Source organism: Epinephelus fuscoguttatus, linkage group LG4 (assembly GCF_011397635.1).
Source record: "Epinephelus fuscoguttatus linkage group LG4, E.fuscoguttatus.final_Chr_v1".
NCBI lineage: Eukaryota > Metazoa > Chordata > Actinopteri > Perciformes > Serranidae > Epinephelus > Epinephelus fuscoguttatus.
Window position 1 is genome coordinate 10,141,930 of NC_064755.1, and position 24,171 is coordinate 10,166,100.

At 40.2% G+C, this 24,171-nt stretch overlaps 2 protein-coding genes across 3 annotated transcripts; one reads left to right on the plus strand and one right to left on the minus strand.

Annotated features, from left to right (window-relative positions):
• The first annotated feature begins 399 nt into the window (after positions 1–399).
• On the plus strand, positions 400–12,423 carry gabarapl2 (GABA(A) receptor-associated protein like 2). The gene is made up of 4 exons (XM_049574898.1): positions 400–618; positions 1,896–1,951; positions 5,211–5,383; positions 11,679–12,423. The coding sequence occupies exons 1-4, from the start codon at positions 585–587 to the stop codon at positions 11,791–11,793; spliced, it is 378 nt and encodes a 125-aa protein (XP_049430855.1). The 5' UTR covers positions 400–584; the 3' UTR covers positions 11,794–12,423.
• A 2,891-nt stretch (positions 12,424–15,314) lies between these two features.
• Positions 15,315–24,166, minus strand: adat1 (adenosine deaminase tRNA specific 1). 2 transcript variants are annotated; one of them, XR_007449206.1, is made up of 10 exons: positions 23,891–24,166; positions 23,227–23,295; positions 22,735–22,789; positions 22,448–22,578; positions 21,430–22,075; positions 20,077–20,222; positions 19,192–19,291; positions 18,976–19,062; positions 16,510–16,734; positions 15,315–16,359 (listed from the first exon to the last, which is right to left on the minus strand). XR_007449206.1 is itself a non-coding variant. In XM_049574890.1 (9 exons), exons 1-9 carry the CDS (start codon positions 24,072–24,074, stop codon positions 16,602–16,604), a joined length of 1,551 nt encoding a protein of 516 aa, XP_049430847.1. In that variant the 5' UTR covers positions 24,075–24,166; the 3' UTR covers positions 15,315–16,601. The 2 variants fall into 2 exon arrangements, 1 of the variants encoding a protein (XP_049430847.1); XM_049574890.1 differs by having other exon boundaries at positions 15,315–16,734.
• Between the last annotated feature and the right edge of the window lie 5 nt (positions 24,167–24,171).

Below are 24,171 nucleotides of genomic sequence, written 5' to 3' on the forward strand. Positions count from 1 at the left end.
CGAGTGCAGGGCACTAGAACTGTCATAAATGAGGGTGTGCCCGTACGAGTTCGCAAAGTTTTTCCTCCTCGATCGCCACATTTCATACCTGCTTCATCTGTGAATAACAAAAAGTGGTCCATAACTGCTCATTAGAAAGGATGGTCTTACGCTGAAGACAAAAATGTTGAGAAACTATGAAAAAAAACTTTTTTTTTTTTTTTTTGCATATGTTGCCTTTATGAAAAAATTTAAATGCAGAACTTTTACATGTAACAGAGTATTTCTGCACTGTGGCACAAATATTTAAGTGCTTCTTCCACCACTGCCTGGAAATACCCTGCACATACCAGTCAGTATTGTGTGTGAGGGACTGATTCTTTCCGAGAGCACCTGAAGGCAGCATCATCATCACCACCCCTCTGTCAGACAGTGACGTAACCTCACAGCTAACGTTAGACGGACGGTGTGAATCTCCGGGCACAGAGACATTGTTGACGTTTTTGTTTTGATAGCTTTTGTCTGGATTTTTGGACATTACGCCGACATTTTGAAGCCCGCCTTTCGACTCTACCATCACGCCTCAGTGCGGGGATCCAGCAAAGATGAAATGGATGTTTAAAGAGGACCATTCCCTCGGTAAAGGGGTCTGGGTTGTTATGAAACAAGAGATGCTCTTGTCATGTCATGCGCCCTCCTTTCTGTGCTGCTCTCTTCGCGATTTTGCCGTATCATTCCACACAGGTGCAGAGATGCATGATGGTCACAGCACCCCGCATATGACTGATCCATAATGGCTAACGGTGCATGACTAGCAACAAAAGCTAACATGTTGTTCCTGCACGGCAAATGACCGCTGTCATTCACCTTTAACTGCAGATACATCATAGGAGTCAGCTGTTTGTTTCCCTCAAACGTGTCTTTCCTTTGCATGAAGGCATTTCATCGCCAAATTCCATTTAAGCATCTGACAATTTAATGTCGCCTTGGATTTAAAAAACCTTTAGAAGAAACTGGCTCAATGTGGTAGTTAATGAGGCAGAAATACTCCACTAATGAGCACTGGTAACTTTTTGCATTGCTTCACACCGCCCTCCTAAAAAGAAAGCGAAAATTAAAAAAAAAGGACATTTGATTTGAAAATGAGGAGTAATTGTGTGCTTCATGAATGTCGAATTAAAGATCATGTCCTCAATATTTGTTCCACAGCTTGCAACTTGCTTCACTAACATGAACATTTAAGTGTCAGGTGGAATATTAATTTACCATAATTTTGAACTGAGTTTGGTGTAGAGTTCTCTCCATACTCTGATGGCTGGGGTTTGTGTTTTTGCAGCTCCACAAGTGACATTTCTCAGCTCATCAGCTCCTTCAGGCTTCTGTCTCCATATCCTCTTCAGATAACCTCAACTCTTCTTTTTAAAGAAACGCCGCTGCCGCTTTGGTAGAGACGTTTCCAAAAGTAGGCCTCTTATCTGGGCTAATGAAAGCGTGCAAAGTGTTGAACCTAAATGGATCACCCATCAACTCACCCTCCCCTCTCTGGCCTCTGCTCAGTGTCTGCATGCTGCATCTGCTCACAAAGCATCCTGGAAATAGATGCACTATCACTCTGATAATGATAAGTACTAACACGTTGTGTATCACTATCAGCATTACAGACTGTTGATTGGATTCATTACACAAACTAAACAGTCACGATTGTTAGATTAGGATCACTGCTAACATGACTAAAGATAATCACTGGCTGTTCATGTCGCTGCCAGCCCTTTATGCTGTGCTTGATCTTGCATATGGAGCACTTTATCAGACTGGGCTCAGCTGTATTTGGCAGTAAGGCATGAGAGGAGGCTCCCAAGAGGCCTCACTCATCCCTTTAATCCTGACTTCCTGTTTGTTTCCTGTCTCTCCCTCAGAGCACCGATGTGTGGAGTCAGCCAAAATACGCAACAAATATCCTGACAGAGTACCGGTGAGTAAGGGGGAGGCTGTGTTTTTGGTGGTGGGATGGGGGTTAAGGGTACAGATAGAGTAAGTGACAGACAGTCGAGAGCTAAGGAGTGAATGACCGGGTGAGTGAAAGACAGTTACGGGCGGGAAAGGAGAGAATGAGTGAGTGGATTAGGAGAGCAGCACAGAGAACCAAGGTTACAACTGTGACCCCAGTGAAAACTCGTGTACATGTTTTCAATGCTCTTCCATTTTCCCATCAGGTAGCTTCAAGCTTTATGTACGGATATGGAAGATGACTACATGATCACACACACACACACACACACACACACACACACACACACACAAACAGACACCACAGACTGATCAACCATGCCCACCAGTTTAACATCAGCCACTGAGTTCAGATCAGTTTAAAATGGAAGATCCCAGAGTGGGTCTATCCCAAAGAGGTGGTTCAGTTTCAGGGAGGCAGATGTGGGACAGACTACTATCCTCTGCAAAATATGCCACAAAATGATTGCTGCTGAAGGTAGCAGTGCCATGGATCGGTTCCAGCACTGTAGACAAGCCAGCCTGCACTTCGAAAAAGGTGGTCAGACTTGCCCCTGCATTGTTTTGTGCTGCAGAGCATTAGGGAATGAATGTGTAAGAACCAAGTGGCAACCTCCAAGGCTGAAAAATGAAGCCAATGCAGAAGTGTCAAAAACTGCAGTTAATCGAATGGCCACTTGAGGCTGGCTCCAGAAGTGAATTAATCTCCATAGACCTCCATGTTAAAATGCCCCTGTTTACAGCCTGGTACAGTTTTGGTCTTAATAGTTAATTTCGTGCTTCATGACAACTGCACGGTTTTGAATTATCACTTCTGGCTCCAGAAAAAAACCAAGATGGCGATGGCTGAAATGCCGAATTCAAGGCTTCAAAACGGGAGTCCACAATCCATGGTAAAATCTGACTTCAAAATAGAAAGAACTTGAGAAGCTATTTCACATCCATTCAATAAATCAGTCAGTCAATAATGCATAAAGAAATAAACATAAATAAACAACATGAGTAAATGTTTTATACAAAGAAGGAAACTATTTCAGAAAAAAGATCTATCTTAATGTGAATAACTAGTCGAACTTAATAATAAAGAATACATTTCCAAAGTAAAATCTGACTTCAAAATGATAATACACCGCCTCAGAGTGTCTCTCAGAAAATATCAGGACATTCTGATTTGAAATTTCTAAATTAAACCCTTTAAAATGTCATACAAGCTGTGTTCCCTCTAAATTTAGATTAGTTACTTGAATAACATATGCATCAAGGGTTAACACTTGGATATATGGACATATTATTGATAAGCCATATGGCCCAGTCTTACACACAAGTTTGAATTTAAGATAAGGTAAGATAATGAATACTGAAGACACTGAATATTGTATAGATCCGTAGGTTTTGAAAACTGTAAACTATATTTATTATGAGCATCTACTTTACAAACTGGAAAAAAAAAACAACCAAAAACAAAACACACTAACTACTGTATACACTGAAATAATAGCAATTGTTAAGCATAATGAAACAAAAACAGTCACAAGTAAACTAAAGGAACAAAGGACTGCAGTAGGATAAAGTGTATTGTGTCCAGAAAAAAAGTTACAAATATATAAATACAGAATATATGGGTTTATGGATAGCATTAGCTTGAAAGCTAACACTAATGCTTTCCATCAGCAACTACAATTAGTCTCTAATAAAGAAAATATTGGCCAACCCCACATCTGCTCATTTCATGCACATAATAAAATACTCGATATATCAAATATATTTACTAAATTGTGGCTCTAACCCTCCTCCAAATGCTGTTATGCAGTTTTTTTCATGCTATAAAAAAAATACAGGTCTGTGGAGAAACAAACAATTTACATTTTGGGGAATAAAAGAACAAAGTGTAAATCAGATATCAGCTTTAGTATAAAATCCAAAGAAAGGCCTTTGAGAACTCACAGTTCATTGTTACTGTTGATGTGTAACTGATATGACACTATATGTAGACTTGAATTTATCTCACACTTGCTACCTAAATCACAACCACCTCTGAAAAACCCTTTAAGGCATTTTTCCCTTATATTGGGCTATATAAATAGAATTGACCTGACTTGAAAAGCCTGTGAGATAACCTGTGCCACGCTGGCAGGAAGGGAATATAGCAGCTCTGCAGACTGACACCTCAGATCAGAGAGCATACAGAGGGACGCTGGTGTAAGGTGTTTAACTGGCTGCTCTGAGGAAATACATACCAGGAGCCTATTGTGTGGATGATAATGCCTGTTAAACTCAATCCCTTTAACTAATTCTTGCATTCTGCATCTGTTGATTGGGAAGACTGCTGGGAGGAGCACGACACAGACTGAAAGCTCCTCCTATTGTGTCGGCTCAATGCATTGTTAGAGCTTATACACGATGCTGGGTTCAACACTGTTTTCAGCACAAATGCTTTTACAAACCATACAAATGTGTGTGTGATGTTCAGCTTGTCACCACATGGCCAAACGTACTGTACAATTACTATAGCTTTAGGCTCTGTCTACATGTACCAGATATTTTTGAAAATGAATATTTTTCTCCTCCATTTAAAAAAAAAAAAAAAATTCTGACCGCATGACCTTAATTTGACCTTAAACACTTGACCTTAAAAACAACCTAAAACTCTCACCAGTGTTATCTGTTTTTGGCATTCTCCCCTAGTCACAAAGGTAGTAAAGTGTACAGGCTAACATCACCTTTTTCAAAACGCCAACCAGAGATCACATCTGCATTAATTTTCTTTCGACATAAGGCAGCAATACCAAACTGGAACTCATCTGAACATCTGCTGTTTCAACCGGGTCTGATCCAAAACTATCATTTCTGGCAGACTTTAAACAGCAGACGCTGAGTTGGAGTGATAACACTGGGTGCAGCAGGAGCCTCCATTCATCTTTGGAGTGGGGCAGCAATACAGAGTTTAAATGTGAAGTCATCATTAGACCAAAAAATATCTGTATTCATGTGGACAGGGCCTTACACATTCCTGACATTTTATAATGTCTGCACATAAACAAGGTCCCTGCTTGTCTCAGGACTAACGCTTACTGGTGAAATACGTAACTGAAATTTTATTGGCTACCAGAACAACTAATATGAGACATGTTTGATGAGGTCAGGACTCACTGCAGAGACAGATTGCAGCCCATGCTGTATCACACAGTATTGAAGCCTTTCTCCTGTTAATGTGTGTGCTCCAGGTGATAGTGGAGAAGGTTTCCGGCTCTCAGATAGTGGACATTGATAAGAGGAAGTACCTGGTGCCGTCTGACATCACAGTGGCCCAGTTCATGTGGATCATCAGGAAACGCATCCAGCTGCCTTCAGAGAAAGCCATCTTCCTCTTTGTCGACAAAACTGTCCCTCAGTCCAGGTGAGAGCAACACGACAGTCTGAGGTTGTATGGTTGTGTGTAGTGGAAGTACGACAATGAAATCTTGTAGGCAGAGCTGTTTCCTGTTTTGTATCATCAACCTACAGTGTGACATTTGTGACTTTCTCCCTCAAAGTATCCAGGTGGTACACAGTGTAAAATGCAGTGAAAAACAGGGCAGCTAAAAAGGTTTGCATAATTCTGTTAAGTAACTAAAGTAACTAATCATCTAAAGTAACTGTTTGCCAAGAAATCAGTAAATATATCACTAATGCTTGTTTTGACACACGTAGTTATTTGATTGAAATTGTAATTTAAAAAAAGAAGTCAGTTTTATTTGTTTTCCCCCTTCTGTCTATAACATGTCATGAACACAGCACTGATTGTGCGGGAGCTGCAGATGACTCAGCCAGTGTGTTGAATCAGTGCTAACATTAGGAAGCTAGGCTAACTAGCGTCCACTTTCTAAATGGAATACAAACTTATCAACACAATGAGTCCTCCTTACTTAATGTTTTGAATCTTCAAAGGAGCAGATATCTGTTGGCGTTTGGTGTTTATGTTGAAGAAAAGGAAAAACCTCTTATGTCATTGTTTAGGGGCTATACAGGGTTATGACATGCTGACGTGTTAGTAGGGTGCCCTAAAGTTGATAGTGCGTCTCCTTATGGAAAGCCAAACATGTCATTTTTAGTCTCCTTTGCCCTACCAAATATTGTTTGATATCACCAGTTGGCATTTATGAATCAATTGCAGACGGCAGTCGGTATTTGTAGTTGCCACTCAATTAACCTGCACAACATGACTGCCAGTGCCTGTTCTCCAAACGGCACTTATAAACACTGTTGCAAACACTGCATGTGAACACTGCTCTATGCACATGTGCCTGTAAGGCAACAGTTTTTTCCTACCTTATTAAAAGTTCAAACGGACATCTGTAGACCATGATGTTATTGCAATACAGTACAACTGAGAACATGACTGCCGAGACAGAGGCCTGAAGCCTAATTTCACAAATATATCCAAAAAATATCTTAAGTATTTAGTTTAGATTTTCTCACAAAAAGTGAGCAGAACTCAAAAGTTAGTGTGACTTAAAAAAGTTGCCTTCTGAGGGCCAAGAGTGCTAATATATGACACACTGCTGCTGTGAATTTTTGTAGTCACATATAAGGATAGACCGATACATCGGCCGGCCGATATATCGGGCCGATATTTGAGTTTTTTACTTGTATCGGCATCGGCCGATATGCGCGTGGGTTCGCGGATTTATTTTTCCCTGGCATGATTTACAGACAGGCATCCATGGGCAGCTCTGCGTTGCCGGAAGACCCTGCAGCACACATGCAGCGAGTCCTACTGTGTACAGTAGTTGTTGTTTTATTTATGCTTCAGCTTAAATATTTGTTTATTTTATAAAGACATTACTGGAAGATTTAAGAGCACTGAACTCTTTTTTATTTGAATGTATTATAATGATAATAATAATAATAATAATAATAATAATATTCTACCTGTTCTACCTCAACTTTCCATCTTGTTTTAGTATTTTTTACTGTTCAATAAATGTTTCTTATTTTAAACTTGAGACCTGTAATATTTGTTATCATTGTGTCATTTTTTTGATGTAAATTGAAGTAGCAAAAGCAGTATCGGCCCCAAATATCGGCTCAAGAAAATTGGCAGTCCATAATCAGTCATCGGCTAAGGGTGATGGAAAAAAATCGGCATTGCCCCTAAAAAATCCATATCGGTCTATCCCTAGTCACATAACCACATCGTAGCTAGACTGACACATATATATCTGTACTGACATTCACTCAGTTGCAGGTTTATTAGGTATGCCTAGCTAAAACTAATGCAGCCTAGTACAACAGTCCTACAATTGATACTCTGTTCATGAAGGTTATATTGTTTAGGTTTTGTGTTGTTTTTAATATTTCGTCTATTACATTTATACCAATAAGGAATGACAAACTATTAGGGACACCTCTCAGTATGACAGAATGCAGATCAACAGCACCACAAATTAAATCCTCCCCCTAAAAAAAATCCAAAATTGGTCGGACAATAAACCACAAATGTATTGATTTTATAAATCATGTATTGTGTTGACCTGGCCTGGATATGCAGCTGAAAGTTAGTCTGACTTTCCCATTCATGTGTTTACTATGTGCCGTGTGTTTATCTGTCCATCTGTGTTACTTAAGAGCAGAATCATATGAGCTCTTGGTGTGTGTGAAATCCATCTCCCTGTGAAAGCGGATGAGGCCACACCTGCTCTCTCAATTTACACCAAACCCCTCCATTTTACTGTTGACCCTCATTAGCTATTGACATGCTGATGTGATGCATATACATGTAGTATCTCTGAGGAATCTGACCTGCTTCCCAGACCTTTGTATTGTATTGATAATGCTCTTGTGGAAAATGGCTTACATTTAGTTTAATACAGTGAATCCACAGCTCCTAAAGAGTAACTACACCCACTCTAATAATCTGGCTTTCTTGTAGCATGACACTCTAGTATCATGCTAAGTGACAGCTGGGTGTGGTCACAAGCAGAACAGACCAAACGTAACCACATCCAGCTGTGAAGTTTTGTGTGTGGTGGTCCACCACACTTTGACCTGAGGGTACTGATGTTGAAATAAGAAGAAATGTTTGCAAACCCATGTTGCATTGATTTAGTGATCTGCACAGATCGTAATCAGTGATGGAGGCTAAGCATGTGATTTTGAGTTTTTTAATTGGAATGTAATAAATGTAAAGGATCAATGCCACAGTCAGGAGCGGCCACAGTGAGCTTTTAGATGAAGACACATGCTGCCCACCTCCCACTCCTTAGCAAGGCTAACAAACAGTGACCTAGTTTTGACTGACTTCTTTTTTTTTTTTTTTTAAAACAATGCCACTTTGTTTGACTGTACTGTAAACACATATTGTAGTATTAAACTGTACTTGGTGTAATCACATCATAACCATATGTCAACAAATAAAATCCAAACGGGACTAAAATTGTAAGGGTTACAACTTAAAGGGACAGTTCCCCCCAAATAAAAAATACACATTATATTGGAGAAGGCAGAAAGCTCTACGGCCGATATCTCCATCACTCAGCAACTCACACCAAAACATCCTACACTGATAAACAGCACTACAGGTAAGATACAAAAAAAAAAGTATTTTATATTTTTGGGCAAACTGTTCCTTTAAAGTGGTGGTTAGCACTCTCGCCTCACAGCAAGAGGGTTGCCGGTTCGATCCCGGGTGTGGGAGCCCTTCTGTGCGGAGTTTGCATGTTCTCCCCGTGTCAGCGTGGGTTCTCTCCGGGCACTCCGGCTTCCTCCCACAGTCCAAAGACATGCAGATTGGGGACTAGGTTAATCGATAACTCTAAATTGTCCGTAGGTGTGAATGTGAGTATGAATGGTTGTTTGTCTCTATGTGTCAGCCTTGCGATAGTCTGGTGACTTGTCCAGGGTGTACCCTGCCTCTCGCCCGATGTCAGCTGGGATAGGCTCCAGCCCCCCCGCGACCCTCAAGAGGATGAAGCGGTTAGAAGATGAATGAATGAATGAGATGAATGTTCCTTTAAAGTCATTTAATTATAACAAATTTTTTGAAAGTTACATTATGTTTTTCTAATCTTACAGTCACCCCATAAGTTACACAAAATGACACATTCAGCAGCCTCATATGATGTGAATGCCACTCAGCTGACACTTATCCCCAGCACCAAACAGCTGTGACCATGAGTTTATATCTTTGCTTTTTAGTACATGCTTCCTAAAATAAGAAGTGATGTTCTAAGCACTGAGCAACTTGACGTCACATTCTCCTAAAAGGCATCCTAACAGATGCCCTGTTTGGCCATTGTGTTGAGGAAGGATACACCTGGACTTAAGACTATCAGGGCACAGACACTCCCAGCAGATGAGTCAACAGAGGAGTCTGGATGAATAGGAGCTTAGAGGAAATATTACAGACACCACTTCCTTATTCTACTTACTTAAATCCGTTTGATGATAACACAAGAAGAGGTTATTATGTCTCACACATGTCTAAGTTATATCTGACTCTAGCCAGACAGCAACAAAGTTTGATTCCCAAAATGCTCTTTAAATGTCAGAATGGATCAGAAAGTACAAATATGAAGGCAGATGGACTCCAAATAGCTTAAAACCTGAAACATCCTCAAATCTGGAACATGGACTAATATAAAAGAAGACTTGGGAATATGTCTTTCCTGCGGCAGACATTTTGACTTGTCATAGCAGAAGAAGCTCATTATCGTTTGTAATTTCAAATAGTATGTGTAACTTGTTACAAGAAGGACCGGTGTTCGGCTAACATGATGCTAAGCTATCACCATTTGGGGGAGGAGTCTGACAACCTTGACTATATGGCCTAACCGATACTGTATTTTTGAGGCCGCTGCTCATATTTGGGAGTTTAAAAAATCCATTAACAATGTATTGACAGAAAGTATTTTTACCTTGTCAGCACTCTCTTATCAGCACAAAATGTTTTTTTTGCATTTTTGGCTGCAATTTCTTGCAATTCTGCTTGCTGACATTTACATCATTAGCAAACAACATGCTAGCTCACAATAGCTGCAACATTTACTCTGTTACTGACTGTATATCTGAGAAAAGCTGAAATCATCCTAAAAAATCGGCCATGCTGGTTTATTAGTTGGGCTTTAATCTGTGAACTGAATGGATGAAGGCAAGACAGATTTTGGAATTAGACATTACATGAATAATGAATTCTTTATTGTATGTATGTGTTGTTCTTCAATAATGAGGACACTAAAAACTTTTCAAAACGTCTTTTACACCTAAAGGGAGTGAGTATTTGAAATTTGAAAGACTTTGGTAGACTAGGCCTTTTGTTTTTGTATCTACAGCTTTTCTATGCGTCCACACTGGCGACACCTGTGGCTTGAGGCATTATGTTTTCAAGTTGTCCATCCATTCAGACGTATGTTTATGCATCTGTCTGTCCCACTCTTGTGAACATGATAATCTCAAGAATGCCTGTAGACTTGGCACAAACGTCCACTGGAACTCAAAGATGAAATGCTTAGAATTTGGTGGTCAAAGGTCAAGGTCACTGTGACCTCGCAAAAATTTTTTGGCCATATCTCAGGAATTCACACGCTAACTAATCAAATCAAATCAAAATCCAAAAGGTCAAAGGCTAACTTCACTGTGACACCACAATCACTTTTCTGGCCATTACTGAACGTCCTATCTCAGGAACAAAAGGGAGACATTTGGTCTGATACTGAGTTGGTTACACTGATCTTGGGCAATGAAACTGTGCTGATTGTACAGATCGTCTCTACAGCCGAGTCGAAGATGTGTGTGACGCGCCCATGTTTTGCCAAAAAACACACTTCATAACTTTTATTAAAGGTCCCATATTATGCTCATATTCAGGTTCATACTTAATTACTACATACTACTACTACTACATAATTTGGGACTCTACTCGAACATGTTGACATGCTTTAATGTAAAACAAAAAACAGTATTTTTCTCAAAGTGTGCCTGAATATACCTGTAATCACCCTCTGACTGTAACGCTCAGTTTCTTAATCTTTTTACTGTACAAGGTTTTACTGGATTGCTTGACAACAGCTTGGGTCCATGTTTACATCTTGTCAGCTGATGTCATTCACAAACACTGGAAAACATTCCAACATAAAATTCAAAAGGTCCCATTGAGAATGTAAATGTTTCAAATGGTCTATATAATGTACTTGTGACATCACAAATTCACAGAAATGCTGACAGCTCTTTTAAAGGCACAGTCTCTGAATATGAACTGTCTGCATTTCTCTGTGGATTGAGCATTTTGATAGTTTCACAGTGTCTATGTTGCACCCATACCTGCTTTATTTGTAAAAGACATGGAAATCTGACTTTTCACAATATGGGACCTTTAAATTCCTTCAACATCTTCACCACAGTTACTATGAGTCTGGCCAGACAGACTGAAATTTGACTGGTTGGCATAGGCATACGTGTTAGGTGGTAATTCTAGTTTGAATGAGAAAGCATTTTCCTAAATGTTTGTGCATTTGCTTTCTCTATGTGATTTGTTCAGAGGGACTGCTGTAGGGTTTAGCACAGTGGACGGATTTAAAATTCTGTGGATCAGCACAAAATAACCACTATAGGAGGCGTTTGTCTTCACAAACCCATACAGGAGATGTAAATATAATCAATGCTGCTCGCCTGTGTGTGTGATCTAATAAGAGTCTGGTTTCTGCTGTGTGTTGCAGTCTGACTATGGGGCAGCTGTACGACAAGGAGAAGGACGAGGACGGCTTTCTGTACGTGGCCTACAGCGGAGAAAACACCTTTGGTTACAAGGCCTTTTATACAACACGGGGTTAACGCTTCAGCGACTACCAGTCTCTCTCCAACACATACACACACACACACATACAGTGACACAGTAGAGCCGACATAAACTGGTGCACAGTGTTTCAAATATTGGCCTTTTTATGTGTTAATGCACCTAAACACTTGGCACAGTTATTTACGCTAGATTTTTGATACTAGAAAGAACACATTTATGGTGAAAATTAACGACACCACCCAGTAAACTTGCTCTGATTTTTTCTGACAGGCTCGGATGATCATTATTGTCAAGAGATACTTGATTTTAATGGTGTGTCTTTTGTTGTGGTTACTGTTTAAAGGTCAGCTGTGGAAAGAATATCTTAACACTGCCGAAAAATAAGAATAACAATGCACATTACAGGCATGTCAGATATCATTAATTTCCCAAGTATCGACATTAGTATTAAATTAAAAAAATATAATAATGTAGGCTCTGACAGACACACAAACACACACACACACACACACATGCCAATCATCACTCATCATTTAATCACGCTACCCTTTCTTTCTTTGTTGTCACATATATTTGTGTTCAGCTGAGGTGAGAAAGAAACCCTATAACCATGTGACTAGAATCATTAACCACATTATGGATGTATTTGTATGGCTCATCATATCATGTATTTACACATTATGTTGGCTGAATAGATGTCAGCACCACCCAGGTTTTAGACTCATGATACCAACAGCAAGCCATGAACCTCAGTGACCTGTTTCAGAAACCCAACACTTTACTTGAAGTTTGTTGTGTTGAACTGTGATGTTTTTATGTTGTGATCACAGCTCAACTATCTGGAAATTATAAACACTTGACAGGGAAACTCACTCAGATGCTAAACAGGGTGAGTGAATAGGTTAAGTTCAATTATTCTAAGAATATGTTCATGAATTGTCACATATACTCCATAGATAATATATTAAACATTTGCCAACAAAGCAAAATAGTGGAATTCAGGGTTGGGCTGGTGCAAAAATCTTCAAACCTGTTTGGACCAGACCGGTATCCCAAATTTTACCAGCTGTCCCACCTGATTTAGCAGCCGCTCCAAAGCTCCTGAGTCCTACATTTGTAACATTTTATGTTGTGATATTGACTGGAAGTACCATTCTATGTAGCCAACTGCAAGTAGGTTGTTATTAGCGATGGTTATTTAGCCTAACGGAAACTTTCAGCTCCCCGACAATCTCCATCCAGCCAGCTGCCACCTTATTTAGGTTTTTGTAGTGAAATGAGCAGGTATCATGCGGCTAATTCTTTATTTCAACTACATGAATCAGCTGTTCCTCATCGACTGCAGCACTTTCAAACTGAGTAACAGGTATAAATAAAAACACGGGTGCAGTTTTCTTGAGAGACTAGGTTTGCTACGTTTCCTCTCGTCACCCCTAAAAATATATTAAGATTTAAGTAAACAAACACAGCACTGGCTGCTCATCCCCTTTACTGAAATTTGATCTCTTTCATGTTGCCAACACTGACCTGGACAAGAGGCCAGACACTATTCAGTTTAAGAGCATAATATCATATTAATCACATTGTCATATTGCTTATTACTATTGCTATATATGCTGCGTTTACTGCCTGTGACGCTGTTTGCACAGGTTACTGTTACTGATGGAGGCTATATGTTATATGCCAGAACATGTATTGACAAATGTCGATTCAGCCACTTTGCAAAAAATCAAACTGGTTTAAGGTTGACACCGGACCAGACTAGAAAAAAAAAGGACATTGACCCAACTCTAGTGGACTTATTGAATCTCAACTAACTGGCTGTTATAATGTTACAAATACTTTTTAATCTGTCTGTAAGTGGACTACCCAAATAAAGTGTCACCACGCCTTCTATAATGGTATTAGCTTTAGAACATGTTATAAGCCATGTTGTGTTTTGTGTAAAAGGCTTGGGCCACACACTACTGATCATAAACTGGATGGCTAACAAGCTACAAGTAAGACGTTTTTTCTCTCTCTGGAGTTCCTTTTTTCAAGGCATTCAGGAAAATGTAAAAACTCAAATCCTGCAGCAGAGGAAGCAGGCCATACAATAACTCAGTATGTAGCAGTGGATCAACTGTTTACATCCCACTGTGAACACAAACAGGGGCTCCTGCACTGCCTTTACACATAGCTATTGTAATAATTTGTGCTGCTTGTAAAATTGATTCAAGTTTAATTTCAGTTTGTCTTTAGAAGGACAACTGCTAATACACTGTGAGCCATCGGCACACTAACAAGTACATGACATCAGGAAGATTTTTATTTTGTAATATTTGTCCTTCTGTTCCTGGTATGAGACACAGTGTTTGATCCTGTCCCTGCCCATTATATTTTAATGATTAATACACACAAAGTTCTCAGAGGAAATGTTGGTTAATAAAATCACTGAAAGCTCATTTTTAGTGTGCAGAGTGCTTCCACTCTTGTTAATGATTAAATACCCATATTTAATGAACCTTGTGTCCATAAGGAGCACTGTAATTCAAGTTTCAAATACTTCAAGTGAAGTGTTGCTCAGGTCTTTGGCTGCATGGACGACAGAGGTATAAAATCAGAACCACTCGTGATCTTTCTTCTCTTCAGTCAGATGACTCTGAAGCTGACATTTTGGCTGCATCTGTAGTTTTTGGTGCTGAATCAGAGTAAGACATCTGGCGTATTTCCACTCTTTACTCGACCCATCAAAGTATTCATATTTGTGCACCACAAAGCTGATTCAAGCTTTTAAACATGGTATGTAGATGTGTAATATATTGATGGAATGCTATCATATACAGTATTGTTTTAATTCATCCGTGTTGTATGTTTGTTAAATATATCTTAAAGACATAAAGGAATTTTAGATATTTGAAAAAGGTAAGGTAGCTGGAAGACCTGACCAATAAAAATGAATGTAAAATGAATCACGAGGTGTTTCTGTCTTATTAAATAGGAATTAATATGTCACTACACTTTCACTTCATACTGTATGTGCTCAAAATAAAGAACCCTTGTGCAGTGTTTACCACTAGTGCATTGGCCCTTCCACAATTAAGTAGCTTAATTGGAGGCCAACACTGGGGTCTAGAAATGCTGTAATGCACACATTTTTTTAAGCTAGAGCACAACGGTAGTGGTATCTTGTGAAACTACACAACTAAAGGTATTCATTGGTACTAACCATGTCAGCATTGTATATCAGGAAGGGGGATAAATAATGCTCCAATGTTAGGCTAAATTTTGGTGAGGGTACAACTGGCATGGTCATTTTCAAAGAGGTCCCTTGAGCTCTCACCTCAAGATATCTGAATGAAAATTGGTTGAATGGGTACCCACAAGTCTCCCTTAAACTTGGTTTGTTTCCAGTGAATGTTTCATTTTTTATAATCAATGCACTCCTTCAAATTAAAGCTGTATATTTGTCTTTTTAAAGAAAAGAACAACAAGCCTATTTAAAGTTAATTACCTAACATGTATTAATAGATTTACAACACATTAAAACAGGATTATATCAGAATGTGATGCCTCAACTCTCCATATTGACATTGTTTTCAATCTGTGTATACCTGTGTAGTAATATTTTACAACTGGGTCCCTTTTTGTATCATGCATGTGCACAAGGACACGCACCACTGAATAGAAACAGCACTGAATACAAAGTGAGAGCGTGTTGAGTGTCAGTAACATGAAATGGAATATGTAGTTGAGCTTTAGTCACTAGAGGAATTTGGATTAAATCCTTGAGATGTGATTGGATCACAGGCCAATACGATGCCTTGATAGAGAGGGAGATAGAAGACAAAAACATGAGCTTGGGAGCTGCAGAGGACTGCTGGCTTTCCTCACCTGTTCTGTTAGGCCAGGGAAGAGAAGGAGGAGGAGGAATACGGGTTAAATGAACAAATTAGATCTTAAACAAAGGGTTAAAAACATTCAAATTAATAGAGACACTTGAGTGGTTTTTCTGAGCATCACCATATATTTACAGTACATGTATGCTTCAGTGAACAAAGAACATTTAAAAGATCAAGTTAACAAGAGCTCTGAATCTCTGCTGCAGAGGAATGAGAATGACATTGAATACACAGTGTACAGCTTCCTGGTCATAACTCGCAACATGCTGTTCAGTGTTAGCTGAGCTGAAGTGGGTTGTTAATTGTCAGTGGAATCTGCTGAGCGAAAGCAATAACACAACTGATCCTCAGTCCTGACATTGATTTGGTGTCTGCCTGGTCTGCATAAAGGACCTGACTGTTGTGCAGAAATATGCAAGTTTAACTTCTTCTTTGTCTTTATGAGTGAGTTAAGTGTCCTGGAAAACTGGAATCTATTCTAACATGCACTGGAAACACCCTGATCAGGTTTACAGGTCATCACAAGCTGAATAGACACATGTACTTTCATTACCATGCTCTGTTTGTCTTCAGTCCACCTGAGCAGAACACTTACACTGGGAGGAAACCACAGTGGGAGAGCATTTAAACGAGGACTGGGAGTCCACTTGCAGACAGGTACGTCCAGCTGTGTTTTCAGAACATGAACACTGGCCAGCTGCAGTCACAACACGTTACACACTGTGGAAAATAAAACCAACATCTGAGGACACTGAGCAGCGGTCATCAACCTCTATGAACAGCATGACAGAGCTGGGTGTCCCGCTGGTGTGAGCGGTGACATCCTGGGCTACGCAGAGTCAAATATAGCCAAACAATATTTATCCAGACCTCTAACGTCGCTGACCAGCTGACCCAACAGTCAAGCTGGACCTTGATGAGGACAGTTCAGCTGCAGAGTGGGGTTTAAGGAGAGTGGGCCTTCAGTGGAAGAGCAGGAGATTTCTGTCACTGCGTGGCCACAGAGGAAAGGCCTGGCTGTGAAGCTGCTGCCAGGCCTGCTGGTACAACTGGGATGCCTGCTTGTAGTCCCAGTAGGTCTGCAGCTCTGCTCCCCTGAACACATACACATAAAACAAGCATTAGGGGAGGAACCCAGTTACAATATTGCTTGTAGTTTAATTCTTATGTTTGCATGATCATTTAAATAAATCTCCCTGCTGTAGTTAATGCGTCCCCTATTCTCACATACAATTAATTGACAATAACAAGTATTGTCTGTGTATCAAAGCCTGATATTTTATGTCTTGATACCACAGAGCTCCACTGTTGTGCAGAACGTATTGAAATCACATCAGTGAGCTGTTTTATGAAATTACAGAGCCTTTCTGAAAGCATTAAACTTTACTCCTGAGCTGTTATTAAAGATTTATGTCTCCAGTGAGAACAAAAGAGCTTGGAGTTGAAAGCCACTGACAACGTAGAGAAATCGCAAAGTACTGAGAGACGATTAACCCATTGCTGGTTTTGGTCTTTTCATGGGATTTGCTGATATTGAAATATAAGGGTAATATTGTGCCTTTTAAGGGAGGCAGTGTTGTAGATGGCAGTAGTCTTTGAAGCCATTAAATATATTGTGACGTGGATGGAGAACTATGTTACACATTCGTTTCATTCTGCTTAGGGAGTTTAAATGTCTCTGTCATGTCCCATGGTCATATCTCACTTAAACTACGCTGCACTGCCCTCACAATCTCCTGTGGTACTGCTCCGTTTCGTCCGTAAGCTTTAAAAAACGTGAACAAATACAGACAAAATTACTGCAGAGTACAGACAGGAGGCCCCAGTAGCGTCCGTATATGTCGATGTCGATATTGATGAACATAAATGAGCCCTTACTGGGACACTTGAATACAACGGAACCATCAATAATGTTAAAAGTAACACCTGTGAAGTCAAAGAGCCTGTTAACGCCTGGTGTTACCTTGCATCTTGGGTGATCCAATCACAAGTGGACAGCACGAAATACAAATGTACACGACCACGAAGATGTATTGTGATCTGATCACTCAAACCATTTGCCGAACACATTTGACCACATATCTTTTTAGCGCGGTCATCAATGCAGGACGTGGTGGCTGTTTTGGTGACAGCACACTAATGGTCTATAACGTGCCCATTCTACATCAAGTTGGACAGTGTTGCGTGACTGTCCCTTATTTCTCCCTAAGGAAGGAAGGAGACGTGTTGAATTCTGCAGACAAACAATTTTTCTGGCTGTACCGACACAACCACTAACATGGCTAGTGAGCATGCTAGTGAGAGAGGACGAGATAACTGTGCACAAGGCCCTTTGATCTTCTAGCGTAAGTGACTTAGGCAGTAATAAAATCTGAACACATGTGGTCAGCTGGAGATGTATGATAGACACATGGCACATGTGAACAGCAATGTCCCGTCCAAAGCAAAACACTATAAATGCAGACAAATGGCCACTCCCTGACCTCAGCTGTCTCTCCCAAGACATACCATTGCTGTTGTAGAAAATGTTGTCATTGTTTGCTGGGGTTGGGTGAATAAGTGTGTATGAGTGTGTGTCCATCCAAGTGTAGGCCCGGCTGGACTGGGCCAGGATCAGGTTATCTGCTAAAATGCTGATAAACAGAGAGACCACTGTTCTCCCTTTAGAGAGGATTCTCAGCTATCAGTGCACGCACACACATACACACAAAGCATGTGAACAACCCCAGATGCACACGCTGGGACTAACAGATGAAATGTGAGTGCTTAATGTCACATACAAAGACACACACAGTGAGAGCCACACCACACACAAATATGCACACACACACACAGACGCAATTTGTTGTGTAATTTCAAGCAAGCTATGTGACACCATTTGGAAAGAAATACCAAGGACAATATGAGCCCAACTACAAAAAAATACTCATAAATCATGAGCTGTAAACAAAAGCACAAGAAGGTCACACACAGTAACAGCAGCACTGACTCACTGGTCTCAGTGTTCATTATGAAATAAAGCATCACTCAGTGTTCACTTGTCTGTTATCCAGATTGTACCGTGACTTGCTGTGATTGTACGACTCCTTCAAACCCTGCTGCTGTTACTTGTGATGACTGTGACACATAAACATTTTCTTATTGCTGTTGGTAGTTTGCCTCCCTATCGATTCGACATGCTTCAGCAGCAGATGAGATGAGAGTTTCCCAAAGAGACAAACTGATGAAAGCCAGACCATCGTTTGGAGATCTTCATTAGTGATTCGTGTTGCTCAGATTTAGTTTGAGGCTGTTTAAAACCACAGTCAGATTATGAAAGAGCCTATTGTTTGTTACCTGAGGGAGTTGGGAAGTGCTGAGGGGTCAGTGGCTGCTACCAGAGACAGGAATGAATGAAAAAGCTCCACTTTACACAGAAGAGACCTGAAGACACAAACGTGAATTAATATAACTGACATTTGGTCTAAATAAAAAGTCTAATGTGATAAAAATCAGAGGCTTCTCATTTACGTCATAATAACAGTTGATAGTGTGAAAGAGAGTTGGATCTACCTGACTTTAGCTGTGCCAAAGGCCTTCTTGGTGACTCCGTGTTTGTAGCCGTTGGCAGTGACATCTAGTGGCTGTTCAGCCACATTACACCAACTGATGGCTGAGGGGAAATATATGGAGATTGTTGACTCAACAAAACTTCAGTGAGTGAGCTCCTAAAAATCTCAATCTGAATATTTTTTCTCCCTTGATGGCCTTATGACTGATGTGGTAGGAATTATGTCCCTTGTTGACTCTACTGGGAGCGTTCTGGGACCAGTCATTGTTGACCAAGTGAAGCTCTGTAATGATCATCTACATATACCATAGCTATATAGCTATATAGCTTTACCATGCATATCAAACAAATGTTTGGCCCTGAATCAAATTTGTCTGGAAGCCAAAGATCTTTTTTATGATTATTTATGTGCAGTTTTGCCTTTATTAATAGGACAGCTGCAGATTGACACGGTGGGAGATAGAGAGAGTTGATGACATGGAGCAAAGGGCCACAGGTCGAAATTAAACCATGGCTGCTGCAAAGGACTGAGCCGATATGGGGCAAACACTGTACCGGATGAAGTAGGGTTCACACAGAAGGTAAAAATCTTTAGTTGCACAGCTGAAAGCATCTGCTCTTTCTCTGGTCACTGAGGAAGGCTGATTCAAAAATATGATACTAAATATTTTTGTACTGTATATATAATAATTATTTAAGAATGTCAATTTTTACATGAAATGTGTCGACACAACCCTTAAAATGATGTGTTTATATGCCTGTCTGTAGACGGATTTTGTTGACAAGTTGGAATCTAGAGATAACTGTAACTAACTGTAATGACATGAATGTGACATTAAGGCTTCCTTTTGATCATTTAGACCAAAATGCGTGAGTGACGCCCCCACCTGCTCCACAGGGGGAGATTCGTCCCTGTCCAGCCTGGTGTCGGAGCTCAGTCTGGGCCTGGCTGAAGGGGAACTCCAGGCCGGACTGGAGCAGGAGAGGTGGACAGACAGAGAAACCAGCGGGGAGGTCCAATACACGGGAGCACCTGAGGAAGAACAGGGCACTACTTATTATATGGTGAGGTTTTAAAGCTGGTAACAGGGTGAATATCCAGCATCTGTAAACCTGACTAATTTGATTTAAAAACATGATAAACCCTGAATGACAACAGGTACATTTTTATCCTTTTAACTAAAGAAGAAGAGAAGAGCTCATTAACATTGATTTTTAACAAATTTGTGACCAGAGAGATGAGTCTTGTGTGTGCACAAAAATCCTTAAATCTTCAATGTAAAGTCATGAAAATGAGAGAAAAAACAAAAGTGTTGCGTTTAAATTTTTGTTAAGTGTGTTATGAATAATGGGTCAGACGTGTAATGTGAAAGCCAACAGAGAACCATCTCCTGACGCTGAAGCTCCCCTCGGCTACAGGTCTTTTTTTTATCACCACCATTTAGCACATTGTTTTGTTTCTGCTCAGCAAAGTCTTTTCTTATTTACTTTGTTTCCAGCCACAAAAAGTAGCTGTTTCGAACAAAAAACACTACACACCCATCCAGCATCAGACAGCAAAGTTAGCAAACTAACTAATGAAGGAAGTGAACCATTTAGCAGTAAGGAGACAGATATTCTTCCCAGGAGTTGGTGGAGACTAAAACAGAGACTAAAAGGACAGTGGATGTTGGATTTATATTCAGTAATTGAATAAATATTAATGTTGCTTCATGTCTGCTGGATTAGCAAATGTTTGCCCACAGATTCAATTTAATAAGGGATGTAAAATGTTGCAGCTTTTACTACTGCTCACCAGTGGTAAAAAAAAAATATAATCAATGCAACTTCAAAAATGGGGTCATGAGAGAATATTCTTTTTCATAAGCTTAGAACTTGTCGCTCTGCTCCTCGTGATGATGTTGATCTCAACAAAACTTTTACCAGGTAAATTTAAAAAAAAACAACAAAACAAAACAAAAAAAAACTCTGACTGTTGTTTCTGATATTTTAGATGTTATTTACAAAGCTAACAAGATGAGCTAAAAAAGGCTCTTCTTACAGCTTTCTGTGAATTCTCACAAGTATCCAATTAAAAGTTAAACTGTGACAGTGATTAATCGTTTGTCTACGTCAGATAATAAAGACAAACAATGATGATAATTTCTCCAAGCCCGAAATGACTTGATTTATTTGATGTTTATTAATAACAAACTAATGATGTATATTGATTGGCTTATTGTGTCAGCATTGCTTCTTACCTTGTGACCAAAGCTCTCTGCATAACTTCTTTGTTGTATGGACACTTCCCCACCACCACCGTGCTGAAGTAGAGCGCCTCCTGAAGGTAGTGGGACAGCAGTGCACCCTGGAAGCCCAGCACTCCCCAGCGGGCCAGCTTGTCACTGCAGGAGAGGGACAGAGTCGGCTCTCCTCGTCCAGGCTTCACCCGGAGAACCCCTGTGCTATGGTATCCCACCCCAGGGTGCAGAGGGTCGGCTGGGGCACCCGAGACACACTTGGCTCCAGTTCTGTGAATGTCTGAGACCTGTGGATGCAGTCCAGCCCTGTCAGAGTCAGGGTCTCTGGTTTTTGTTATCAGCTGGGCTGAATCTTGTGAGACAGTTTCCACAGGTGTGTCTGCAGAGTTACTCTGTGATGGATCTTCACTTTGAGATGAATTTGAAAGGAAGGGTTGTTTTATGTCTCCTCTGTCCTCTAGCTTTGTCTCCACTGTCTCCTGTTCCTCCAGATGAGGCCGTTTAATGTTTTTCCCTTCACTTGGTTCCTCATCTTTCCTTTTCAGGTTTCCTCTTCCATCGGTCCCTTCATGGTTTTTTACAGATGTGACAGGAGGGCAGGGCTGAGACTGGCTGTCAGCCATAGGGATGATGGCAGCGTCACCACCTAAAAATACACAAGAAGTTTTGGACTGATTTGGGTTTCCTGGACAAATCACTGGCATGAGTTCAGCTATTGTTTTGTGAAGGTTGATATTTTGAAGTAAAGCTGTCTGACAAAGTTAAAGGCCCTGACACAGCATCTTTACCACCACGGGGAGACTCTTTTTTTAGCTCAATAAATCATGGAAAGAACGCACATTACTTCAGAGCCTTACAAAAATATATCTAAATTGCAACAGATTAAAAAATATATGACAAAATATATAGCTCGATTTGAATCCTGTGGATCATCTAACATAACTTTTTGGTGGCCATGTTACATGAATTCTGTTACACAGCCACCCAGTTAGATATTCTGGGAGCATACTGGACTCACAGGGAGTGTGACTGGTAAAGAAGAGAAAGGAAACTCCTGACTGAAGCCTCCACTTCCCCCGCTGATCTGCCTTACATAACACAGAGCTGTCCCCACCACTCACAGCCCTGTGCAGCTCCTGGATCAGGTACCTACAAATACACACACACACACACACACACACACACACACACACACACACAACATGGTAACAGCTTATGTATATATTTCGTGTACACTCAAGTGTCAGCGTGGAGCACCAGAGCCAACAAGATATTAGGATCGGAAAATTTACAACAAATACACACCTGATGCATCCCCTTCTAGCAATGACTTCTGCATGGCTGTCATTAAGAACATCACCTGAATAGATGAGAGGATAAAAAAAGCTGATCTAAAGGCTGTTTGTTTAAATATGAAGACAAACATTTTAACGATTATTATTTATATTGCACTTTTACAAGCTAACATGAATGTCAGTGTGTTCCACAAGCTGAGAATGTATTTGTTTATTTGTAATCTTAAGTCCACAAAAAAGGACTGCAAAACATCACTGTATTCAAAGACAAACTTCGGTCTAGGGAGGATATTTTTTCAATATGACATAAATGCGCCATTTCTGTGGACGTTTAAATCAGTTCTTACTGTGAACTATACACAGACTAATGGAACGATAAGTATTTTGTGTGGTTGCAAATCTATTTGGATGGGCTGGCAATTAAAACCTGTGTGGAAGACAGAGACATGGAGCACCTAGCCCATTCAGAAGACCTAAAACACCAGTTATCAAAACCACAAACCATTGGGACTCATCGCTGTCCGTCCAATACATTTAGTCCCAGTTCCCAGAGAAACAACCTCCTTCTTAACTGTGAAAGAAAAAAAAATGATAAGAGAATAATTTATCACATATCTTGTCTTAGTACTTTTACATTTTTCTTATTCTACACAATATCATGCCCTAATTTATGTTTCTTTAATTTGTTTTGCTGTTGAGCTACTACTTTGCATTGCCTACATATACTCATAAAATTCATTTTCTTCTTTAAAAAAAAAAATTGTGTCAAGGCAGCTTTAACTGTAGCACATTTCACACACCTGGGCATTTCACAGTGCTTTATTTAATAACTTTTAAAGTTTGCCCTGAGCAGAGTGATTGGGACTGTGTTCTCTTCACTCTTTAAGTTTAAACCGACACTGCTGCTGCTCCATTTACTGTAATCAAGTGTAACATTAGCTCACTGTCACCCATCTTACGTGCAGGTTTTTGTTTTTTTTTTTACCAGTAACGTTAAACATTAACGTTAGCTAACAGTATGATAACGTTATGGTGAACGAAAGACAATATCAAACAGCATAAAGTTTAGAAAACAGCTGGTCTCTGTGCAGTTACTGAGCATTGTTGACATAAAGAGAAGGTGAAATGTGTTGAAACACATGTTGTAGGTCATTCGGCTGTCCAACCTGTGTCAGAGTTAGCACACCGGGTGACTTTGACCACAGCGGCCAGCAGGGTCCACTCTCTGCCCGGCTCAGGCTTCCCTCTCCGGGGCAGCTGGTTGAAACGCTCGTAGCACAACTTGGCAATTTCATCCGCGTTCACCATGTTAAACCGGACAGGGACGTTTAAATGAAGGCAGTCGGGCATTACAGATGTGAACTTAGTAAATGGTAAAGGTAATTTATCATTCACAATATCATATGAACAGTATTTTGGCCAGGTTCCGCCAAACGCGCTGCTGCTT

Bases quoted from the DNA above. Each gene is read 5' to 3' on its own strand.
- gabarapl2 (XM_049574898.1), top strand. From the start codon at position 585: ATGAAATGGATGTTTAAAGAGGACCATTCCCTCG. The intron at 1,952-5,210 runs GTGAGTAAGGGG...TGTGTGCTCCAG, and splicing joins AATATCCTGACAGAGTACCG to GTGATAGTGGAGAAGGTTTC. The intron at 5,384-11,678 runs GTGAGAGCAACA...TGTGTGTTGCAG, and splicing joins AAAACTGTCCCTCAGTCCAG to TCTGACTATGGGGCAGCTGT.
- adat1 (XM_049574890.1), bottom strand. From the start codon at position 24,074: ATGCCCGACTGCCTTCATTTAAACGTCCCTGTCCGGTTTAACATGGTG. The intron at 22,790-23,226 runs GTTTGTGGTTTT...TCATCTATTCAG, and splicing joins GACAGCGATGAGTCCCAATG to GTGATGTTCTTAATGACAGC. The intron at 20,223-21,429 runs GTAAGAAGCAAT...GTTCTTCCTCAG, and splicing joins CAGAGAGCTTTGGTCACAAG to GTGCTCCCGTGTATTGGACC.